The sequence below is a fragment of the Onychostoma macrolepis genome, chromosome 18, assembly GCF_012432095.1.
Source record: "Onychostoma macrolepis isolate SWU-2019 chromosome 18, ASM1243209v1, whole genome shotgun sequence".
NCBI classification, from domain to species: Eukaryota; Metazoa; Chordata; class Actinopteri; order Cypriniformes; family Cyprinidae; genus Onychostoma; species Onychostoma macrolepis.
In genome coordinates, this window is record NC_081172.1 from 4,461,118 (window position 1) to 4,480,412 (window position 19,295).

Below are 19,295 nucleotides of genomic sequence, written 5' to 3' on the forward strand. Positions count from 1 at the left end.
TGTGATAAAATATATGTTCACTGAATCACATGTTTTCTATGATTTACAGAGGTCCCAAAAAGTATTTGGACACTTAAGTCACACTTAAAATGTCATTGCATTAGAAAATAAATGCCACTTCTGTTGATATTTTATTCAAATAGAAAGATGCACTTCTAAACAAAACATTTTACAGGATGAACTGTTCAGAATCAAGAAGAAAAAATTCAGTTTGAGGATCATTTTTATTTTTGGGTGAACTGTCCTTTTAAGTTTATCTTAAGTGTACATAAATCTTTGTAGCATCTGTATGTTCCTGTAATTGGACTATGTATTGCGTTTGACTTCTGTTGTATGTTTTTTTTTTTTGTTGTTGTTTGCTCATTTTACATGGTGTTTTGGGGGGAAAGGTTTATTAAAACACTGGATAAAAATATTAGGCTGCTTGTTTCTGATATTCTTTATATTGAGTCAAAGGTGTTTATTTTTTTCCCCATAAAACCTCTAGCAGTCTGCATGGAATCGCAGATTGTCTTTGCAAATTATGTCTTTATATCACAAAAGCAAGTTGGCACAAAAATAAGATTTCCATATCACAGTTTCAACTGGTACAAGCTTAGAATATGGAAAATATTTTGTAATATAGAGTTAAACTTAAGAGAAAAATGAAGCGAATCGTTCAAATAAATCCCCATAAACATTTTAATTCCATGAAGAATTCAATGTTTCAGGCTTCCAGTCCAGATTCAGCAGGTAGTGTGAGAACACAATCACTTCTTAACAAATTTTTTGCGTGCTGCGTTAGGATTTGTTCGCCGTCTTCCTCCTCCGGTCTGGGCGTCCCGCAGTTGTAAGCTGGCTGACCTGCTGTAGATATCGTGCTCGGAGAATGGAGAGCTGCCGGCCAGGTAATCTGGGTCAAACACATTAGTCTTCTGACGAGCCTTTTTAGACGGTCTCTGCTGGGGGAAATGCTGATCGTCCACCAGGTGTGGGTTGTTGGCGTGTTTTCCTCCTTGTGGCAAAGGCAAAGAGTACTGCAGAGGATGAGAGAAAAGACAAACCATAAGTACATGATCACTAGCGTTGATTTATGACACTATTCATGCAATACCTTCCAAATACATAAATGGAGCCAAATTTCTAATGCATTTAGCTCATAAATAATTTCATAAATAACATCCAAAGCATTACTCACTCTCTTTCCCTTTGGATTCAGCACTTTGGGATTCCTGGAAAAATGCATCTGCGTGGTTCCGTCCTCATTAATGCTGACTGCAACCTTCTTCAAGGTGTTGTTCCCACAATTTGGACAGAAAGATTTGTTCATGTTTGTTGTTGTCCTAAAAATATGGAAACCACAGTGTCACGCACATCACTTACTATTATAAACGTGTAATTATTCCTGCTCTAAAACGTATTATTTTCCGAGGTGAATCCATCACTCACTTGAAGCAGGCATGACAGCGCAGAATGTAACTCCTGGTGTATTTGATAAGCATCCCATTAACAGACAGCACATGCAGTCCAATCTGAATCAGAACATTCTGTCAGGAAAACAATGAGACATTAGGTTTTTGACCATATTTGCTTAATGTGCATGGTTAAAGGAATCATTTTGTATTACGTTACTTGCTCTCAAATGGATCCTCTGCAGTGAATGGGTGCCGTCAGAATGAGAGTCCAAACAGCTGATAAAAACATCACAATAATCCATGACTCCAGTACAACATTATGTGAAATAATCCATAACGCTTCCTCCAGTGAAAAAGTCCATCTCCTGTTGTCCTCTCACATCAAATCTGACATATTTGTTTTGAACTGTTTTGCTTGTAAACGCTGCTTGATCTGTGCTTATCTCGCTCCAGATTCAGATGTTAACTTTTTTCACTGGAGAAAACAATATTATGTATAGAGGACTCATATTCTTGATGGATGCAATGATTTGAAGTTAAAAACATCTTGATGCTGAATTATCTACTCCAAATATTATTTTCTGGAGCCCTAAAATGTATCATGTCTAAATGGCTCAAATCAGACCCACCCATGTGTGAACAGTGTATCTGAAAAAGCAGGGACATTTACGAAATGAAAAAAATAACTTGTTCCCTTAGACTCCAGATGAATAAAATGGAGTCCAATGTTAAGAATAATACAGAATAATAGCTAACTGACTATATATAGTGGGCTGGATTATATATGCAACTATATACATGTTTACAAAGCATATTGATTTTTTTTATTACACATGTCCTTATTTTAAAAATCTTGAAACTGTGAAAAACACTTTTTTTCTCCTTTTCTCAATTTTTGTAAATCTTTTCAGATATCTGCACCCCATTGACTATCGCTGATGTATAACTTTTATAGCATGTTCTAAAAAAATAAAAAAATAAAAATAAAAGTAAAAAAAAACCACTTGATGTCTTGATGGATTTGTTTCTCACAAACACGCAGCTTTTTGCTTCACAAGATGTTAATTGATGGACTGGAGTGGTGTGGATTACTTGTGGATTATTGTGATGTTTTTATCGGCTGTTTAGACTCATTCTGACGGCACCCATTCACTGCAGAGGATCCATTGGTGAGCAAGTGATGTAATGTTAAATTTCTCCAAATCTGTTCTAATGAAGAAACAAACTCATCTACATCTTGGATGGCCTGAGGGTGAGTACATTTTCAGCAAATTTTCATTTTTGGGAGAACTACTCCTTAATACTGTGCACATTGTTTTAATGAGCAATAATTGGCCATTTTCATAATCTAACATCTTTCTTAGCTTTTCTCTGCTAAGGTAAACAAGGTTCACAAATTGAGAAAATATAATATTATAAAATCGGTGAAAAACATGTTTTAATAGACTATTTCCTAATTAATGACCACAAGTACCTGCATGGCAAAGTCAGTGGTCACGCAGCCCACTTTGACATCTGCTGTCGGGCCCCAGTTACCAGCATCCATCTGGACTTGCTTTATGTTGCTGGGAGTAATCCAACCTCCACCATCATCACCATCCTCCTCCTCATCGCTGCTTTCTTCTTCTTCCTCATGTTGGTCTTCACTTGAGCCATCATGTTCTTCAGATTCAGCCAGCTGACTGTCAGCGGACAGGTCAACAGACTCTAGTTTGTCTGTGACTGTGATGGCATCTGCAGCCTAGACAGAAGGAAAGAAAGAAGGAAAATATGATTTTTTTTTTGGTCTAAAGTGACTGTGGCAGCGTTTTGGATGTTGTTGGATTCCTCACCAGCAGCTCCAGAAGGTCATTCTCAATGCTGGGCAGAGGATTCCTCCAAAACTGAAAGCTGTTGAATTGTGAACTATCGGGGTCTTGTGGCTCGTTTGTTGTAGGTGGGCTTTGGACAACTGCATTTGGATTATTTGTTGACTTTTGGAGAAAAGAAGCAGAAATGAATAGGTGCCCTAAAGGTAGATTGCCATTATTATTATTACATATCTGCAGAGCCATCTGCTGTCTATGTATATTTGCTTTTTTCAATAAAAACACGAGCATAAAACTGGAAAAAGCCATGGGTATTCATTTACAATAACATTACTCAAATACAATACTCGCATTTGCAAGTAATGTCCTACTTTTGATGGAAAATGGAAGCCTGCAATGCCAACAGTGGTCTCTGGATGTCTCGGTGTACTGCATATTTGGACCTGAAATGCAAACAGATAGATAACAATGTTGAATGTGAATTAAGATCTGAATTAATCAATCATCAGTACCTTTTTCTCAGGTTCTTTCTTCAAATGCTCAGTTCCCACATGCTCGGTTTCCAGTTGATAAGTCAGAGCCAAGACCTTGATGTCTGTGGCTGAAAGACTGGGATAGTCTCCTGTCTTTTTAGCAAATTCTGTAACTGTGATTCAAAGCAAATGAAAATGTTTAGCGTAAATCATCACCCATAACACACTTTCAGCATTCAAATAAAGACATTCAAGGTAAGATGCATTAGTAATAGAATAAGTTATTATTACCAAATCTAACGTGCTCTGGAAACGGTTCTTTTAAATTGAGTCTGTATGGCAAAAAAGCCAAACTCCTTTTTGTTGGTTTATCCCGAATTTCATCAACAACATCCTTCAGGGTATAAATGTTCTTTCCAATCTCCTAAAACAAAATAAAACACATACAAACATGTAGTAACAGACAAAATGTAAAAATATCAAATTATATTATTAATGACTGAATGAATTGATGCACCATGGTAAACTGTACTCCAAACCACTTAAAAATACTCCAAGGTACTACATCGTAGAAAACATGGTAGTACCATGGATTTTTTGTTAGTGTGTCGCTTTTATGTAATCAAATCGTGCCTACACACAATCTATTAAATTATTTATTCTAACTCCACAGCACCGCAGTACAACGCACGAGCCAGTTCTGTCATTTATCCTGCGTCGCAGTCATTAAAACTGACATTTCTGAGAAACAGTATTAAAATAATCAAATAAGAAGCCAACGTCATTAACAATAACTCACTTGCAGAGGAGCCCTTTTGAGAAAAGCGCCAGCATCTGCGACAACATGCTCCACCATAGTCGCCACCATCTTAGCAGTAGGATGATAGCAGCAGCAGCAGCAGCGACTGCGGCTGACACGAGTTCTCGCGAGATGACACTGTAGTCCCGTTAGTATCACGTCATTTGTTGACGTTCTGGTGGGTGAAGATGGCGGCCCGCTGGAGCAGCGAGAATGTGGTGGTGGAGTTCCGAGATGCTCAGGTACACAGTCACTACACCTGCATGCATGCGTTAGATGCGTTAGAGAAGTAGTTTTCACGAGCATTAGAGCAATAAACGTGCACAGCTGTCATGTCAATACTGAGCCACGTCTATTAGACTTTGAATTGAATGACATTCTTTGTTTGTTAAGGTGCTACCTTACAAACCTACCATGGTAAACATAATATGTCCAGTTATTATTAGTATTACAATAAACTATACACGGGATGTCTTTAATAACTGTGGTTTAATGTAGATATATTATCATACATTGGCTTTAGAAAGTATATGGGCATGTAAGTTACACTTCAAATGTCTGTATACCATTGCATTGGATATAAACTATTTAATCAAGTGTAATTAATTTTTTAAAAGATAGCACAAGTACAGTTTACAGTGTAACTCTATTTGTTTTATGTTTATAAAAACTGAACCAGAATATGCAGTAACACTAGACAATAACAACGCAATGCAATGGAATACAATACATTTAGAAAATTAGAAAAAGTCTTTTTGAGTGTGATGTGTTGTGTAATGCCAGACTTTTCTGTTTTCAGGCTACTGCAATGTCAGTGGACTGTCTCGGCCAGCACGCTGTTCTCTCTGGGTTTGTGCAGCCTCGGCTAATATCACATCCTCATGTGGAATTATAAACACACCCTTACGCACCATCTGTAGCTTAGCTCTATATGCTGTATCTACATCCTGTTTCTTATCTGTTCTTCATTTTGTAAATGTCTTTCTGCATGCATTGCTATTGACTCTTTCACTTGTGAATGCTTTGAACAGGAGACGATTCTTATATGTTGTAAATCTGGAGACGCCGTCTGAGGCTCCACGCAAAATCAGCCGCCAGAGCAAATGGGATGTTGGGACAGTCCAGTGGAATCCGCACAAAACCGAGGCCCATTTATTTGCAGCATCTGTACGTAAAGAAGATATTATCCTCTGCTGATTAATGACACTGCCATATTTATTGTTTCACATGCATGCATAATATTTATTTAGTAACACCCTACAGTAAGTTTCCATTAGTTAACATTAGTTGATAGTGCTGTCAAGCGATTAATCTCATCCAAAATAAATGGTTTTGTTTACATAATATATGTGTGTGTACTGTGTATATCTATTAGTTGACTACACTTCTTAAGAAGAACTAACAATGAAAAATGCTTCTAAATCTGTTAAGTGTTAGCTCTTATTTATGATCCTGGACCACAAAACCAGTCCTAAGGGTATATTTTTTTAAATTGAGATTTATACATCGTCTGAAAGCGGAAAAAATAAGCTTTGGGGCAGTCGTGGCCTAATGGATAGAGAGTCGGACAGGTCGCGAGTTCGAGTCTCAGGTCCGTCATGGATTGTATGGGGTTATATCTCTGCCACAATTCTAAGTGCAAAAGATCATATTTTGAGTGCGTAAAAGTGCATTTTTTGTGGAGAAAATGTTCGTCTCGCAAGGAAGAAAGTACTTTGAGCGAACAAAAATCAATTTTGCATTTAAAATACGTTTTTGGATGTGTGCAGCTCTTTTGCGCATGCAACGTTTCACTAGCTTGCTCCCCTGATGCCCGTCCTCAGTGCTCTCTAAACGCCGATGGCTTGCTTGCTCAACACAACCCAACGTTACAATATGACATAATTCCAGTCAATCAGAGACGAGGCTGCTAAATTCTGATTGGCTGCTTTGACAACATTCCCTGCATTACTGACAACAGCGGAAGAGGAAAAATACAGTGTGTGCATAATTATTAAACAGGTTTATTGCTCAATATATTATCTTTAGCGCTCAGAATTGTGGCAGAGATCTAACCCCATAGGATTGTAGGTGGGAGTGAATAACTAGCGCTCTCTCTACCCTCAATACCACGACTGAGGTGAGACCCTTGAGCAAGGCACCAAACCACCAACTGCTCCCCGGGTGGGCACAAATTCCGAGTGTGGGTCACCATACTTGGCCACACGTCCTTTCCTTTCCTTTCCATTGATGTATGGTTTGTTAGGATAGGACAATATTTGGTCGAGATAAAACTATTTTAAAAATCTGGAATGTGAGGGTGCAAAAAAATCTAAATATTGAGAAAATCACCTTTAAAGTTGTCCAATTGAAGTCCTTAGCATTGCATATTACTAATCAAAAATTAAGCTTTGATATATTTACGGTAAGAAATTTACAAAATATCTTCATGGAATCCTTAATATACTTATTATATTTTTATATAAGAAAAATCGATAGTTTTTTGCTACAAATATACCTGTGCTACTTATGACTGGTTTTGTGGTCCAGGGTCACATTTTATGAATTTTCTTTATTGTAAAAATACATTTTGTCATCTCCGCAGAGTAACCAGCGTGTCGACCTGTACGTTTGGCGTGATGGAGCCGGTGAACCACATACGTCTTTGCAAGGCCACACACGTGTTATAAGGTAACACAGATGGCGTCAAGCTGAAATGCTACTTAAGAAATCTGATGATTTTGTCTTATCCAAACAATGACAAGAAAATGCATGAGCAAAAAATGTTTGGTGACTTTATATATTCACCAAATGTAAAATATACTGTCGCTCAGCTCTAAGCTGCTAAATTGTGGACAATTAGGCATTAAAGTATTATACTGTAAACTTTGAAATTATACGAATCAGAAAAAGCTGCTTTGAGCAAAGTGTATTGTGAAAAGCATTATATAAATGAATTGACTTGAATTGATCTGACTTGAGAATGTAAATATTCTATTCTAATATGACAAATAATTATAATAAATAACTTCCCACTGTTTTACTTTTTCAGTGATTTGGACTGGTCGTGGTTTGAACCAGAGTTTCTTGTCACGAGTTCTGTGGACACATACATCTACATATGGGACACAAGGTGAGTGTGGACAAAGAGTGCATGGTAGAGGTCTTTTTTCCCCATATTTTACACTTTTCTTTTTTAATTTCCAGGGACACTCGAAAGCCAACCGTGGCTCTGTCTGCTGTGGGTAAGTGGAAAGACTCACTGAGTCCAACTCATCAATCAGTTTATTTATGCAACGTCCATTCTTTTATGTATTGTTTCTATTTGTCACCTTTCCTCTGTTTAATAGCTGGAGCCTCTCAGGTGAAGTGGAACAGGCGGAATCACTATTGTTTGGCGTCAAGTCATGATGGTGATGTCAGAATCTGGGACAAGAGGGTGATTATTTTACTTGCTGCATCATGATTATATAATCATAATTGGTATCGGTTATCAATTAATCAACATTTCTTTGTCTGGTAATCTGTCTGCTTGCTGTTCTGTGCTTCAGAAACCAAACACTGCTGTGGAGTATGTAGCCGCCCACCTGTCAAAGATTCATGGTCTGGACTGGCACCCTGATAACGAGTACATCCTGGCTACTTCCAGTCAGGACAACTCTGTTCGGGTGATTAGAATCACAATTGTTGATCATATTGTTCACATTCTATAATTCTTCTGCAGTTTAACTTATACTTGATTCTGTATCTATATTGATTTACTCCAAAAGTTCTGGGACTACAGACAACCCCGGAAGTATCTTGATATCTTGTCATGTCAGGTGCCTGTGTGGAAGGCCAGATACACGGTACAGTTTGAACCATTATTTAAATGTTCAGCTCAAGTATAATATTTTTTTTGGTGTGTGTTTAAAATGTTGCTGTATTATTTATTGATGTTGTGACGGTTACACTACCAGTCAAAAGTTTAGAATAATTCATATTTTTGAATGTTTTTGAAAGATATCACTTAAGGCTGCATTTGTTTGATTAAAATACAGCAAAAAACTGTAACGCTGTGATTATTACAATTTAAAATAACTGTTTGAGTTATTATTTGAATATATTTTAAAATTGAATTTATTCCTGTCAGGCAAATCTGAATTTTCAGCATCATTACTCCAGTCTTCAGTGTCACATGACCCTTTTAGAAATCATTCAAATACGCTGATTTGCTGCTCAGGAAACATTTTGTTTCATAAATGTTGAAAACAGTTTTTGCTGGTTAATATTTTTGTGGAAACACATATTAACATTCATAATAATAAAAATCATTATTAATAATTAAGCATCAATAATAAAAATCAGCATATTAGAATGATTTCTGAAGGATCGTGTGACAATTCACCATTGCATCTCAGGAATAAATGATATTTTAAAACATATTCAAATAGTAAACAGTTACTTTAAATTGTAATAATATAAAAAAAAAAAAAAATTACTGTATTTTTGACCAAATGAATACAGCTTTAGGGGGCATGAGAGACAAAAAAATTCTTAATTTTTGTCCAGTAGTGTACTTTTCCCCCTTACACTTGCATCATTGTAATTGAAATAGCATGTATAATTCTAGTAAACATGAATTAGCATATTATAAAGTACTCACTGCACCCTCTTCCTCTCGTTCTGTTCAGCCCTTCTCTAACGGCCTGGTTACAGTGATGGTTCCTCAGCTCCGGCGAGAGAACAGCCTCCTGCTGTGGAGCACACTGGAACTGAACAGTCCTGTTCACGCGTTCGTGGGCCACGATGATGTTGTGCTTGAGTTTCAGTGGAGGCCGCAGAAAGAAGGTGAGAGGAGGTTTCATTCTGACTTTAAGAACAGACAAGTATTATTGTCTTCCACTGACCATTCTGTATTCTAGGTTCCAAAGACTGCCAGCTGGTCACATGGTCCAGAGATCAAACCCTGAGGATATGGAGAGTAGATCCTCAACTTCAGAAGGTGATGTTCAGGAACTCAATGCTTTCAGTACAGCTGGTGACTTTATGTTTGAGACTGATGGGCTCATGTGATCTGTAGCTGTGCTGTGCCAATGACATTGTGGACGAGTTGATGGAGGGCTTGACTCTCACCACAGAGACGGAGAAAACTCTGAGGTCCCAAGACTCTGAACCTCCGCTCAGCCCTGGATTCACAGCGGACAACTCACAAGGTGAAGAACAGATAGAATAGAATAAACAAATAGAATAAAATAGACTTTAAAATTTGATGGATTTTTATTACTTGAAATGAGTCAAGAATTATGTACTGTATAACATATAAAAGTGTGTCTGTGTGTCTATATCTTATACATGTTATAATCTTTTTACTTTTATCTGTACTGTTCTTTTATATAATATAGACATACTGTACAATACCTATCAAAAGTTTGTGGTTAGTAAGTTTTTTTTTTTTTTTTTTCTAAATTAGCATATTAGAATATTACGTGACACTGAATACTGGAGCAATGACTGCTTAAAATTCAGTTTTGCATTACACAAATAAATTATAATTTAGAATATATTCAAATAGAAAACAGTTATTTTAAATTGTAATAATATTTAACCTTTTTTACACAAGTTTTACTGTATTTTGAGCAAAATAAATGCCTCCTTGGTGAGCATAAGTGAGTGTAAGAGTGTAGAATGCAATATATGAGATGCACATAAAGTAAATTGTAATCTGAATTTTATAGATTTTTAACATTTTAAAAATGTATTTTGGATTAAAATTATGGACTGAATATTTTTATAATTATAATTGATTATTAAGATTTATTATTTTTCATCCCATTCTCCATATATGGTGATGTGAAAAAAGTGGATGTTCCAGTCAGATCCTAGTTTTATTGAATATAAATTACTGTCTGTTTACAGATCAGTTCGATGGCCCTCAGTCTGGTGGTAAGAATGACGTACCAGGTTTGCCTCAGACTCTGCAGCAAGAGTTTTCTCTAGTCAACTTACAGATTCGCAACGTCATTGTGGAGGTCAGTCACTGTGATTTCTGTAAATCTGGTGCAACAAGGAATGTTTCAACTAGGGCTGTGCAATTAATCGAATTCGATTATCATGCCCATCTCGTCAGTAAAGCCGGTTTCATGATTAGTAGTAAATCGCCATCACCTGCTTTCAGATGGAGCGGCATTTACTACACAGAGCCGTAGTTCACTGACAAGCAAGGCAATATCGCGTTCCTAATCGAAGGCGATTCGTCTGCGATTGCGAATGTGATATTGCCTAGCATGTCAGTTATTCATCACGAATCCGGCTTTACTGACGAGTTGCGCATGATAATCGAATTCGATTAATTGCACAGCCCTAGTTTCAACTAAATAATTAGATTAATTGTCTGTTATGTGGAGTGTCATGTTGCACAATTCTAATAAATGGCATGCAATTATAACAGTTAAACATGAATAAGACAGTGACATTATTGTTCTTGTAGATGGATGCTGTCAACCGCAGTTGCTTTGTGTCGGCTGACTGCGGAGTCAATCGTGTTCGTCTCGTGGTGAAGTTTCCGGCCCAATATCCTAACAATGCAGCTCCATCTTTCCAGTTCGTCTCTCCGACGAACATCTCGTCTTCCATGAAGACCAAGATACAGAAGGTTGAAACTCTAACACCCATCAAGCTATCCTTGACATTTCATCAAAGCCTTAGACACTGTCATGTTGAAGCAGCGTCATCTCTTTTGTAGATCCTGACTGATACGTCGCTTCAGAAGGTAAAGAGAAACCAGAACTGCTTAGAGCCATGTGTTCGACAGCTCGTGTCTTGCTTAGAGTCAGATGGAGTCATGGTGAGTGAGATTTACTTTTGTAGTTATTTTATTCAAACACATTTCCGAATTATTTCTATGCTCACCGTGATGAGTTTTTAAATCACTGTCTACTATTGGATGTCCAGGAGGATGGTACGAACCCTTATGTGCTCACCAATCCAGTGACTCCTGCACTTCCTGCTTTCCCTCGAGTAACCAACACTTACGGCTCGTACCAGGACTCCAACATCCCCTTCCCACGCACCTCAGGGGCACGCTTCTGCGGGACAGGTAGTCTGGGATAAGACCCTTGTATTGTTTTAATTGTTGTCTATTATGCATGAAATTTTCTTCATAAATAAAATGAAATGTGTAAAACATTATATATATATATATATATATATATATATATATATATATACACTACTGATAAAAAGTTTGGAATAATAAACATTTTTTTTTGTTAAAACATTACCATATTTTTATGCTGCATTTGATCAAAAATACAGTAATATTGTGAAATATTATTGCAATTTAAAATAACAATTTTTTTTATTTGAATATATTTCAGAAAGTAATTTATTCCTGTGATGCAAAGCTGAATTTTCAGCATCATTACTCCAGTTTTCAGTGTCACATGATCCTTCAGAAATCATTCTAATATGCTGATTTGCTGCTCAAGAAACATTTCTTAAGTCTGGGGTAATTTTTTTTAAAGAAATTAATATTCTTATTAAGAAAGGATGCTTCCAATTGATCAGTAAAATATTTATAATGTTACAATGATGTTCTATTTCAAATAAATGCTGTTCTTTTGGAAAAAACAAAAAAAAGTATCACGGTTTTCACAAAAAATTAAGCAGCAAAAACAAGTTTTCAACACTATTAATTATTCAGCAGCAATATCAATTAATGATAATTGAGCATATTAGAATGATTTATGATGGATCATGTGACACTAAATACTAGAGTAATGAGGCTGAAAAAAAATTAGCTTTGCATCACAAGAATTAATTGCATTTTAAAATATATTCAAATAGAAAATTGTTCTTAAATTGTAATGATATTTCACAATATTGCTGTTTTTTTGTTTGTTTTGTTACTTTTTTGTTGTTTGTATTGTTGATCAAATAAATGCAGCCTTGATATGACTATAAGAAACCTCTTTTTTTTTTAAACGTAAAAAAAATCTTAATTATTCCAGACTTTGATTTTTATATGTAAATGAAAGACATAAATGTCATCTTAATTTGCTCATTAGGTTCCTTGGTTTATTTCACTCGTCCCATATCTATGCATCGCACGGTCCCTCCAACTGAACCTACTCCCAGGTGAATATTCAATCCGGTTTGCTTGGTGTGTCTGAAACATGGCAGGTTATGCTATATTATTATTATTATTATTATTATTATTATTATATGACAGTTTAGCACGTGTCCTAAGATGAAGTCTGTGTGTATGTGCAGGTCTCTGTCAGCTCTCTCGGCGTACCACAGCGGAGTGATGACGCCCATGAAAATGCGAACGGAGTCTCAGACCACCCTGAGGTTGTACAGCGGGAGCCCAACACGCACAGACAAAGACCAAGTGTCCATATCGTCCTTTTACTACAAAGAACGGGTGAGACTTGTCACATAGGACTGAAATCAGTCCTGGCGGGAAGCTTGTTTAAGCAAATTTATGTTCAGAAGCCATGGTCAGATGATTTTATTGTATTTTATTTCTTTATTTTTATTCTGCCTGTCTGCAGACAGGTTTGCACATTATTTCTAAAATGTGTTTTACTTTCATTGTTCCTCCTTGGTTAAATAACATGTTTTTCTACTTTTTGTTCCGTTCTGAGTTGTTATTCTTGCTTTTCACATCCCACCCATCCACCCGCTTGTTCCACCTGTTCAAAAGCACCATTTTCACAGTTCATTTTCACTGTTGTTCTCTGTGCTGTCTTTCTCCTGTTGAGTTTTGGTGGCATGTGTCCCTCACTCATGTTGCTGTGGTCTGTTTTATCCAATCAGAAGCCCCCTCTGTCTGCTCCCCGCCGCTGGTCTGTGCAGACTATTCATGACTGTCCGGTATTGACCTCCGCCCCTCCCTCCCACTTATTCTCTCTCTCGTCTACATGCTCTAATGCCAAATGTTTTGTTGCTTTAAAGCATTTCATTCACTTGCCGTCATACATTTCATGGATGGCACATCACAGCTCGCCATCTTGCCCTAAATTTTCTCTTTTGAAAAAATTCTGTACTAATTTAGCGGGTGTTTACAGATCATAAAAATGAAAGATCTTCCCTTTTTTCTCTCTTTCTCATGTATATAATGTTGTGTGTAACACTGTAACCCATCAGTTTAACCAAAAAAAATGTACAGCGAAAAAGAAACACAAAAAAATTCATATATAAGTATATCAATTAATAAATCAAATATTTAGTACTTTTTTATTACTTTATTAAAGTTTTATTAAATATTTTAATTTTAATTTCATGGCTGCTACTGAATATTTATGGTTAGTGCATATTCTTGATTTACCCACCTTTCGCAAATAATTTTAGACCCTAATGTTCTTTCAAATTAAGTTGATCTACGTTGATCTTAACAGTTTTTTTAGTGCATTTAACAAATATGAAGCATTTAGAAAAAATAATTATAGTAAATAATTATAGTAATTCTAATAACATTACATGCATAATAATAATTTAATATATATAATGATTTGTAATTATATTCTCAAAAGGGGTTTTCTCATTCTGACAACCATAAGAGTTATTTATTTAATTTTGATCAAAAGTGACTGATTCTGTTGTTTGTCATTATTACGTTGTTCAGAAATCCCGCCGCTGGAAAGGCAAGCGAGAGGGAGGAGACTACAGCAGCAGACCCATCAAACTGGCTGGCAAAGTCATCATCCAGGAAATCTCGTGTCTGCTTCCTGTGCACAAAGCCCTCGGGGAGACATACGTGTATGTTATGTTTTCTTAGATAGAAATGAATTCCAGGTCATATTTAGATGATATCTGTCTCATTAGTAACAGCGATAACTCACAGCATCAATTGCCAATACTGTGACATTCTTTTGTTCAAATGTCATCTTGATCCTCAGCGTCTTATTGTTTTTCTTCACCTCAGGCTAAATGATAATGACATACAGGACACGTGTCAGAAGAATGGGGCGGCGGCCTTAGCAGTGGGCCGCAGGGATTTAGCAAAGGTATGTAATATCAGTCAAGTGTAAATCAATTGTAATTATGTAATAATAATAATGTAATAATGTAAATATCAGTCAATTGTAAAATCAGTAATATTGTGAAATATTATTAAACTGTTTTTTTTTTTTATTTGAATATATTTAAAAATTTAATTTTTTCCAGTCTTCAGTGTCACATGATCCTTTAGAAATATGCTTATTCTTATTATTAATCTTGAAAACAGTTGTGCTGCTTAATACTTTTGTAAAAACGGGTAAGTCTGGAGTAATTTTTTAAAGAAATTAATACTTTTAGTAAGCAAAGTTGCTTAAAATATTATAAAATATATTTATAATGTTACAAAAGATTTATTTTTCAAATAAATGCTGTTCTTTTGAACTTTATATTTATCAAAGAATCCTGAAAAAACTATATATCATGGTTTCAACAAAAATATTAAACGGCAAAAAGCTGTTTTCAGCATTGACAATAAGAATTTAAAAATTCAGATTTGTATCACAGGAATAAATTACATTTGAAAATACATTTATTATAAATTGTAATAATATTTCACAATATTACCAATTTTACTGTATTTTTAATCAAATATATGCAGTCATTCTTTCAAAAACATTAATAATTCTTAATTATTCCAAGGTTTTGACCTGTAGTGTATGTGTGGGCATGATTTCTGCTTTTTTCATTTCTCCATGCTCTGTCTCTAGGTATGGGCGCTTGCCTCGGCAGCCACGAATCTTGACCTCAGTCCCGACCCTGACCCTGATGCTGGAACTCCCTGGGCCAAACACCCATTTGGGCGACACCTGCTGGAGACATTGTTAGTTGCAGCTTTTAATCGGTGAAACCGTCAGAAGTGCATTTTATAGACAGCTATTAATTTATGAACGTGTCCTCGTTTTAACATAATCTTTGACTTTGTCTCTTTCCTCCACAGGCTTGAACACTACAGTCAGATGAGTGATGTTCAGAGTCTGGCCATGTTGTGTAGTGTGTTCAGAGGTCACGGCAGTCCTCAGGAATATTTCACTCTATACGGACATCAGCAACCTCGACCGGCGATCTTCACGTCACACCACTCCCGCTACGTATGTTTGATAACCTAACTCATCAATGTTTGGATTCTGTAGGAATTAATTGTGTCTTTCAATTAAATTAGGATCAGTTGTATACTTCTTTCTTAAATTTCATGTTTATCAAAGAGGTTGCTTTCAGCTTAATATCTGTGGCCTGCATCTGTGTTTATTTGTTTGCTTTTGTATTATTAATGCTCCTTTAGCCCAGTTTCACCTCTAATTCTGTCACATCCGGATCATGTTCAAGTACCTCAGACTCTGCAAACACTCCGTGGACCATGGGTGAGAGATCATGAGTTTATTCATAGATTACATTTCAATGTTATGAGAGAATCATCATGTGTTGTTCTGTCACACCAATTTTTTTAATGACACAGCTGTGTGTATGTTTGACTATTCAGAGTTGCCTATTGCTTGGTTTAATGTTTTTTGAATGACTGAAATGTTTCTGATATAAGAAAAATCTGTGATATAACTAAATGCCAGTCAGCATTCGTCAATATGCAAAACGTCAAAAGTTTGGAATAATTAAGATTTATAATGTTTCTGAAAGAAGTCTCTTATGCTCAACAAGGCTGCATTTATTTGATTTAAAAAAAAAAAACATATTTATTAGGCATGTAATTAATAAAATTAATCCATTAATTATAATAATAAAAATAATATATTATTTATAAATAACTATAATAATTATTTATGTGGTGTGTGATTAATAAAATGAATTAATTTCGGATGTTGATGATGATATTATTATTATTATTATGCATATAATAAATACTATATATATATATATATATATATATATATATATATATATATATATGTATATTATAGTAGTTTTTAATAATATTATAGTATTTTAATTTTTTATTTGAAATTATAACAATTATTATTAGCAATTTTAGAATTTTAATAATAATAGTAACATTGTAAACATTTATGATATTAATATTATTATTTATAAATAACAGAACAATACAAATAATAATAATCTGACAAATTGATTTACTAAGATTATATTTTTGCTATTATTCTGTGTAATCTATCAGTACTGTATATTTACTGATTTCCTATAATGTAAATAACATTAATATTGTTTTCATAATTAATGAATACATTAATGCCCAATCTGTTACACATTCATATTACTCACCCAAAATGCAATTTCTAAGCTATTTTCAATAGTAAAAATCCACCTTCCCTTTACAGCTGCATGTGTGTCTTCAGCTAATTTTTAAAAAATAATTCAATTGAATTGTACCAAAATTATTCGGCATCATGACAAAAAGTTTTAGTTATGAGTCTGTTAGCAATAGAACTGTTAGAGCAAACATCTACATAACGTCTGATCATTTTTGTGAAATATGGATCTTTCCTCTTTCAGTTGGACGTGAATCAGAGCATGCTCCTCCCTGGGGAGAATCGTCTCCGGATGACTATCGCTATGCAAACCAGATATACACCGACCCCCGAGAACGAGAAAAGGAACAACACGACATGAACAAAAGGTGAAAGCCCTGTTTAGCCAGTGACCCTTCCAGACATCACATTAACACTGCATCCCCAAACTCTAAAGAGGTGCTTCTGATCCACAGATTGCTGGACCCCTCCAACTCCTGGCAGTTTGACGACTTCAAGAAGTGTTACGGTGAGATCCTGCACCAATGGGGCATGAAGGACAAGAGGGCAGAAGTGCTCAAATTTGTCTCCTGCCCTCCAGAGCCACACAAAGGCATAGGTATGTTAAAGAAAAAGGGTTCCAAACAGACTAAAAGGGTTTCAACTCAGTTTGTTAAAACAAGCAAAAGGTGTGTTTACTATATTGCGCATATAAGTGAGCAGAGAAGTAGATATGTGCATCTTCTACTGTTGTTAAAGCGCTTATAACTATTTTTCAGATAATATGAGATGTAAAGATGTTTAAATTGTTAAATTGTAGACAGTTCTATAAAAGCTTCTGGTTATTTTTGTTTGTTTTGTGACAAAAAAAAAAAAAAAATCCTACCTAAACAGCTACAATTTAAAAAAAAAATATATATATATTATTATTATTATTTGTTGTGTAATTAATACAATTGATATACTGTACAATTTATTAGACAATTATTGTTATTTATAAACAATAAGAATTATGATACTAATAGAATTTTTATAATGCTAATTTATTATTATTATATTAATAATTATAACAGTAATAATAATAATTGGAGTAATTTCTAATAGTTATTAAATTATCATGTTGGTTTGCACAAAAATATGAAGCACAACTGTTTTCAACATTCATTATAATAACAATAATAATAATTGTACGCAATTTAATGATCAACAGTTAATGATCAATTTATCAGATTTTTATTGTTTTTGTTATTTATAAATAATAGTAATAATACTTATAATAACATTATTATTATTATTATACTAATTATTTACTAATTGATTCTTATTTTAAAAATAATAATTATTAATAATAGTATTAATAATGTTAGAATATAATTATTATAGTAAAAATGATTGTTGTTTTATTATTTATAATATTTGTTAACTATGCACAAAAATCTCATAAGCATCATAACTGTTTTCAGCATTAATAATAATAAATGTTTCTTCAGCAGGAAATCATGTGAAGTCTTGTTATACTTTCTAAACTGTATGTTTTCCATTTATTCTGGTTCAAACTTCCTTTGTTTGATCAAATAAAAACAATTTTCTGTGATAATCCATAAGCATTCCTTTAAGGAGCGAAGCATTTGTCTCCCATTTCTGGAATGTCGATCAATGTTTAACTCTTGAACAAATGTTTAACACTCACATTTATGAGCCTGCATCGTGTCTTTGCTCTCGTACGCAGAGTTTGGCGTTTACTGCTGCCACTGTCGCAGTCAGGCCCGTGGCACCCAGTGCGCCGTCTGCAAGCGCTTCACCTTCCAGTGCGCCATCTGTCACGTGGCCGTACGCGGCTCTTCTAACTTCTGCCTGAGCTGCGGCCACGGAGGACACACCAGTCACATGATGGACTGGTTTCGCTCTCAAGAGGTCTGTCCCACCGGCTGCGGGTGCCACTGCCTGTTGCAAAGCACTTTCTGAACATTACAAACAATAAAAACGTCAAGATACGTCTCAAATCTCTTAGTACTGTAGCAACTCTTCGGTTGAGGAACATCAGCATCGTTCGGGATGGACTAACGACTGTAGAGTAGAATTATGTTCTAACGAGGAGCTGCAAATATCAACCTTATAATAGGTCAAAACCAGCCTAGTTAGTAAGTGAAATTGTTATACAGTGCTGTTTTTTGCACTTTTATACCTGTTGATTTGAGTAGAGCTTATATTTGCTCTATAAGGTGCCACGGAAATCGATCTGTGAAAGGGAAAAGGGAAATGTTGCTGATTTTTATGGTTATGAAACAAAAAACTATTTTTTTCAAATGTATGTTTTGATTGCTCTTTTCAGTTGAAAAGAAGATTTAAAAAGTTTTGTTTCCCTTCAGAAGAGAATTGTTGTGTTTTGAAGACTTGACTTAATGTACAGTATGTGTGCCATAAAAATATGAATAAATTTGACAATACAGTGATTATTGCTTCATACGCCATTGTGCTCATAAAAGTGAATTGACTGTCATCACTACCTCATAAATAAATGACATATTACATTTTTAACTTAATGAATAAAGCAAGTAAGATTGCAACAAACTTGTTTACTATGAATTTCTGTACTGATTATGGTCAACAGCAAATTTTTGAATAGCTTCTTATCATTTTTTCATTACAGTAAGCCACAG

The 19,295-nt window shown here is 35.1% G+C and overlaps 2 protein-coding genes across 3 annotated transcripts; one reads left to right on the forward strand and one right to left on the reverse strand.

Moving 5' to 3' along the window:
* Window positions 1-174: 174 nt before the first annotated feature.
* Window positions 175-4,627, reverse strand: nob1 (NIN1 (RPN12) binding protein 1 homolog). The gene is made up of 9 exons (XM_058751877.1): window positions 4,475-4,627; window positions 3,967-4,099; window positions 3,715-3,848; window positions 3,574-3,645; window positions 3,227-3,367; window positions 2,869-3,135; window positions 1,429-1,526; window positions 1,178-1,322; window positions 175-1,016 (listed from the first exon to the last, which is right to left on the reverse strand). The coding sequence occupies exons 1-9, from the start codon at window positions 4,541-4,543 to the stop codon at window positions 750-752; spliced, it is 1,326 nt and encodes a 441-aa protein (XP_058607860.1). The 5' UTR covers window positions 4,544-4,627; the 3' UTR covers window positions 175-749.
* On the forward strand, window positions 4,566-19,206 carry wdr59 (WD repeat domain 59). Of its 2 annotated transcripts, XM_058751856.1 has the most exons (27): window positions 4,566-4,716; window positions 5,274-5,323; window positions 5,506-5,641; window positions 7,059-7,144; window positions 7,506-7,586; window positions 7,661-7,698; window positions 7,804-7,892; window positions 8,005-8,121; window positions 8,224-8,301; window positions 9,127-9,283; window positions 9,358-9,437; window positions 9,516-9,648; window positions 10,352-10,464; window positions 10,923-11,087; window positions 11,178-11,279; window positions 11,387-11,531; window positions 12,502-12,571; window positions 12,707-12,860; window positions 13,256-13,312; window positions 14,064-14,197; window positions 14,364-14,445; window positions 15,148-15,260; window positions 15,378-15,528; window positions 15,720-15,798; window positions 16,901-17,024; window positions 17,112-17,254; window positions 18,365-19,206. In XM_058751856.1, the coding sequence occupies exons 1-27, from the start codon at window positions 4,663-4,665 to the stop codon at window positions 18,598-18,600; spliced, it is 2,967 nt and encodes a 988-aa protein (XP_058607839.1). In that variant the 5' UTR covers window positions 4,566-4,662; the 3' UTR covers window positions 18,601-19,206. The 2 variants fall into 2 exon arrangements, with proteins under 2 accessions (XP_058607839.1, XP_058607840.1); XM_058751857.1 differs by lacking the exon at window positions 13,256-13,312 and having other exon boundaries at window positions 4,568-4,716; window positions 18,365-19,204.
* Window positions 19,207-19,295: the final 89 nt, after the last annotated feature.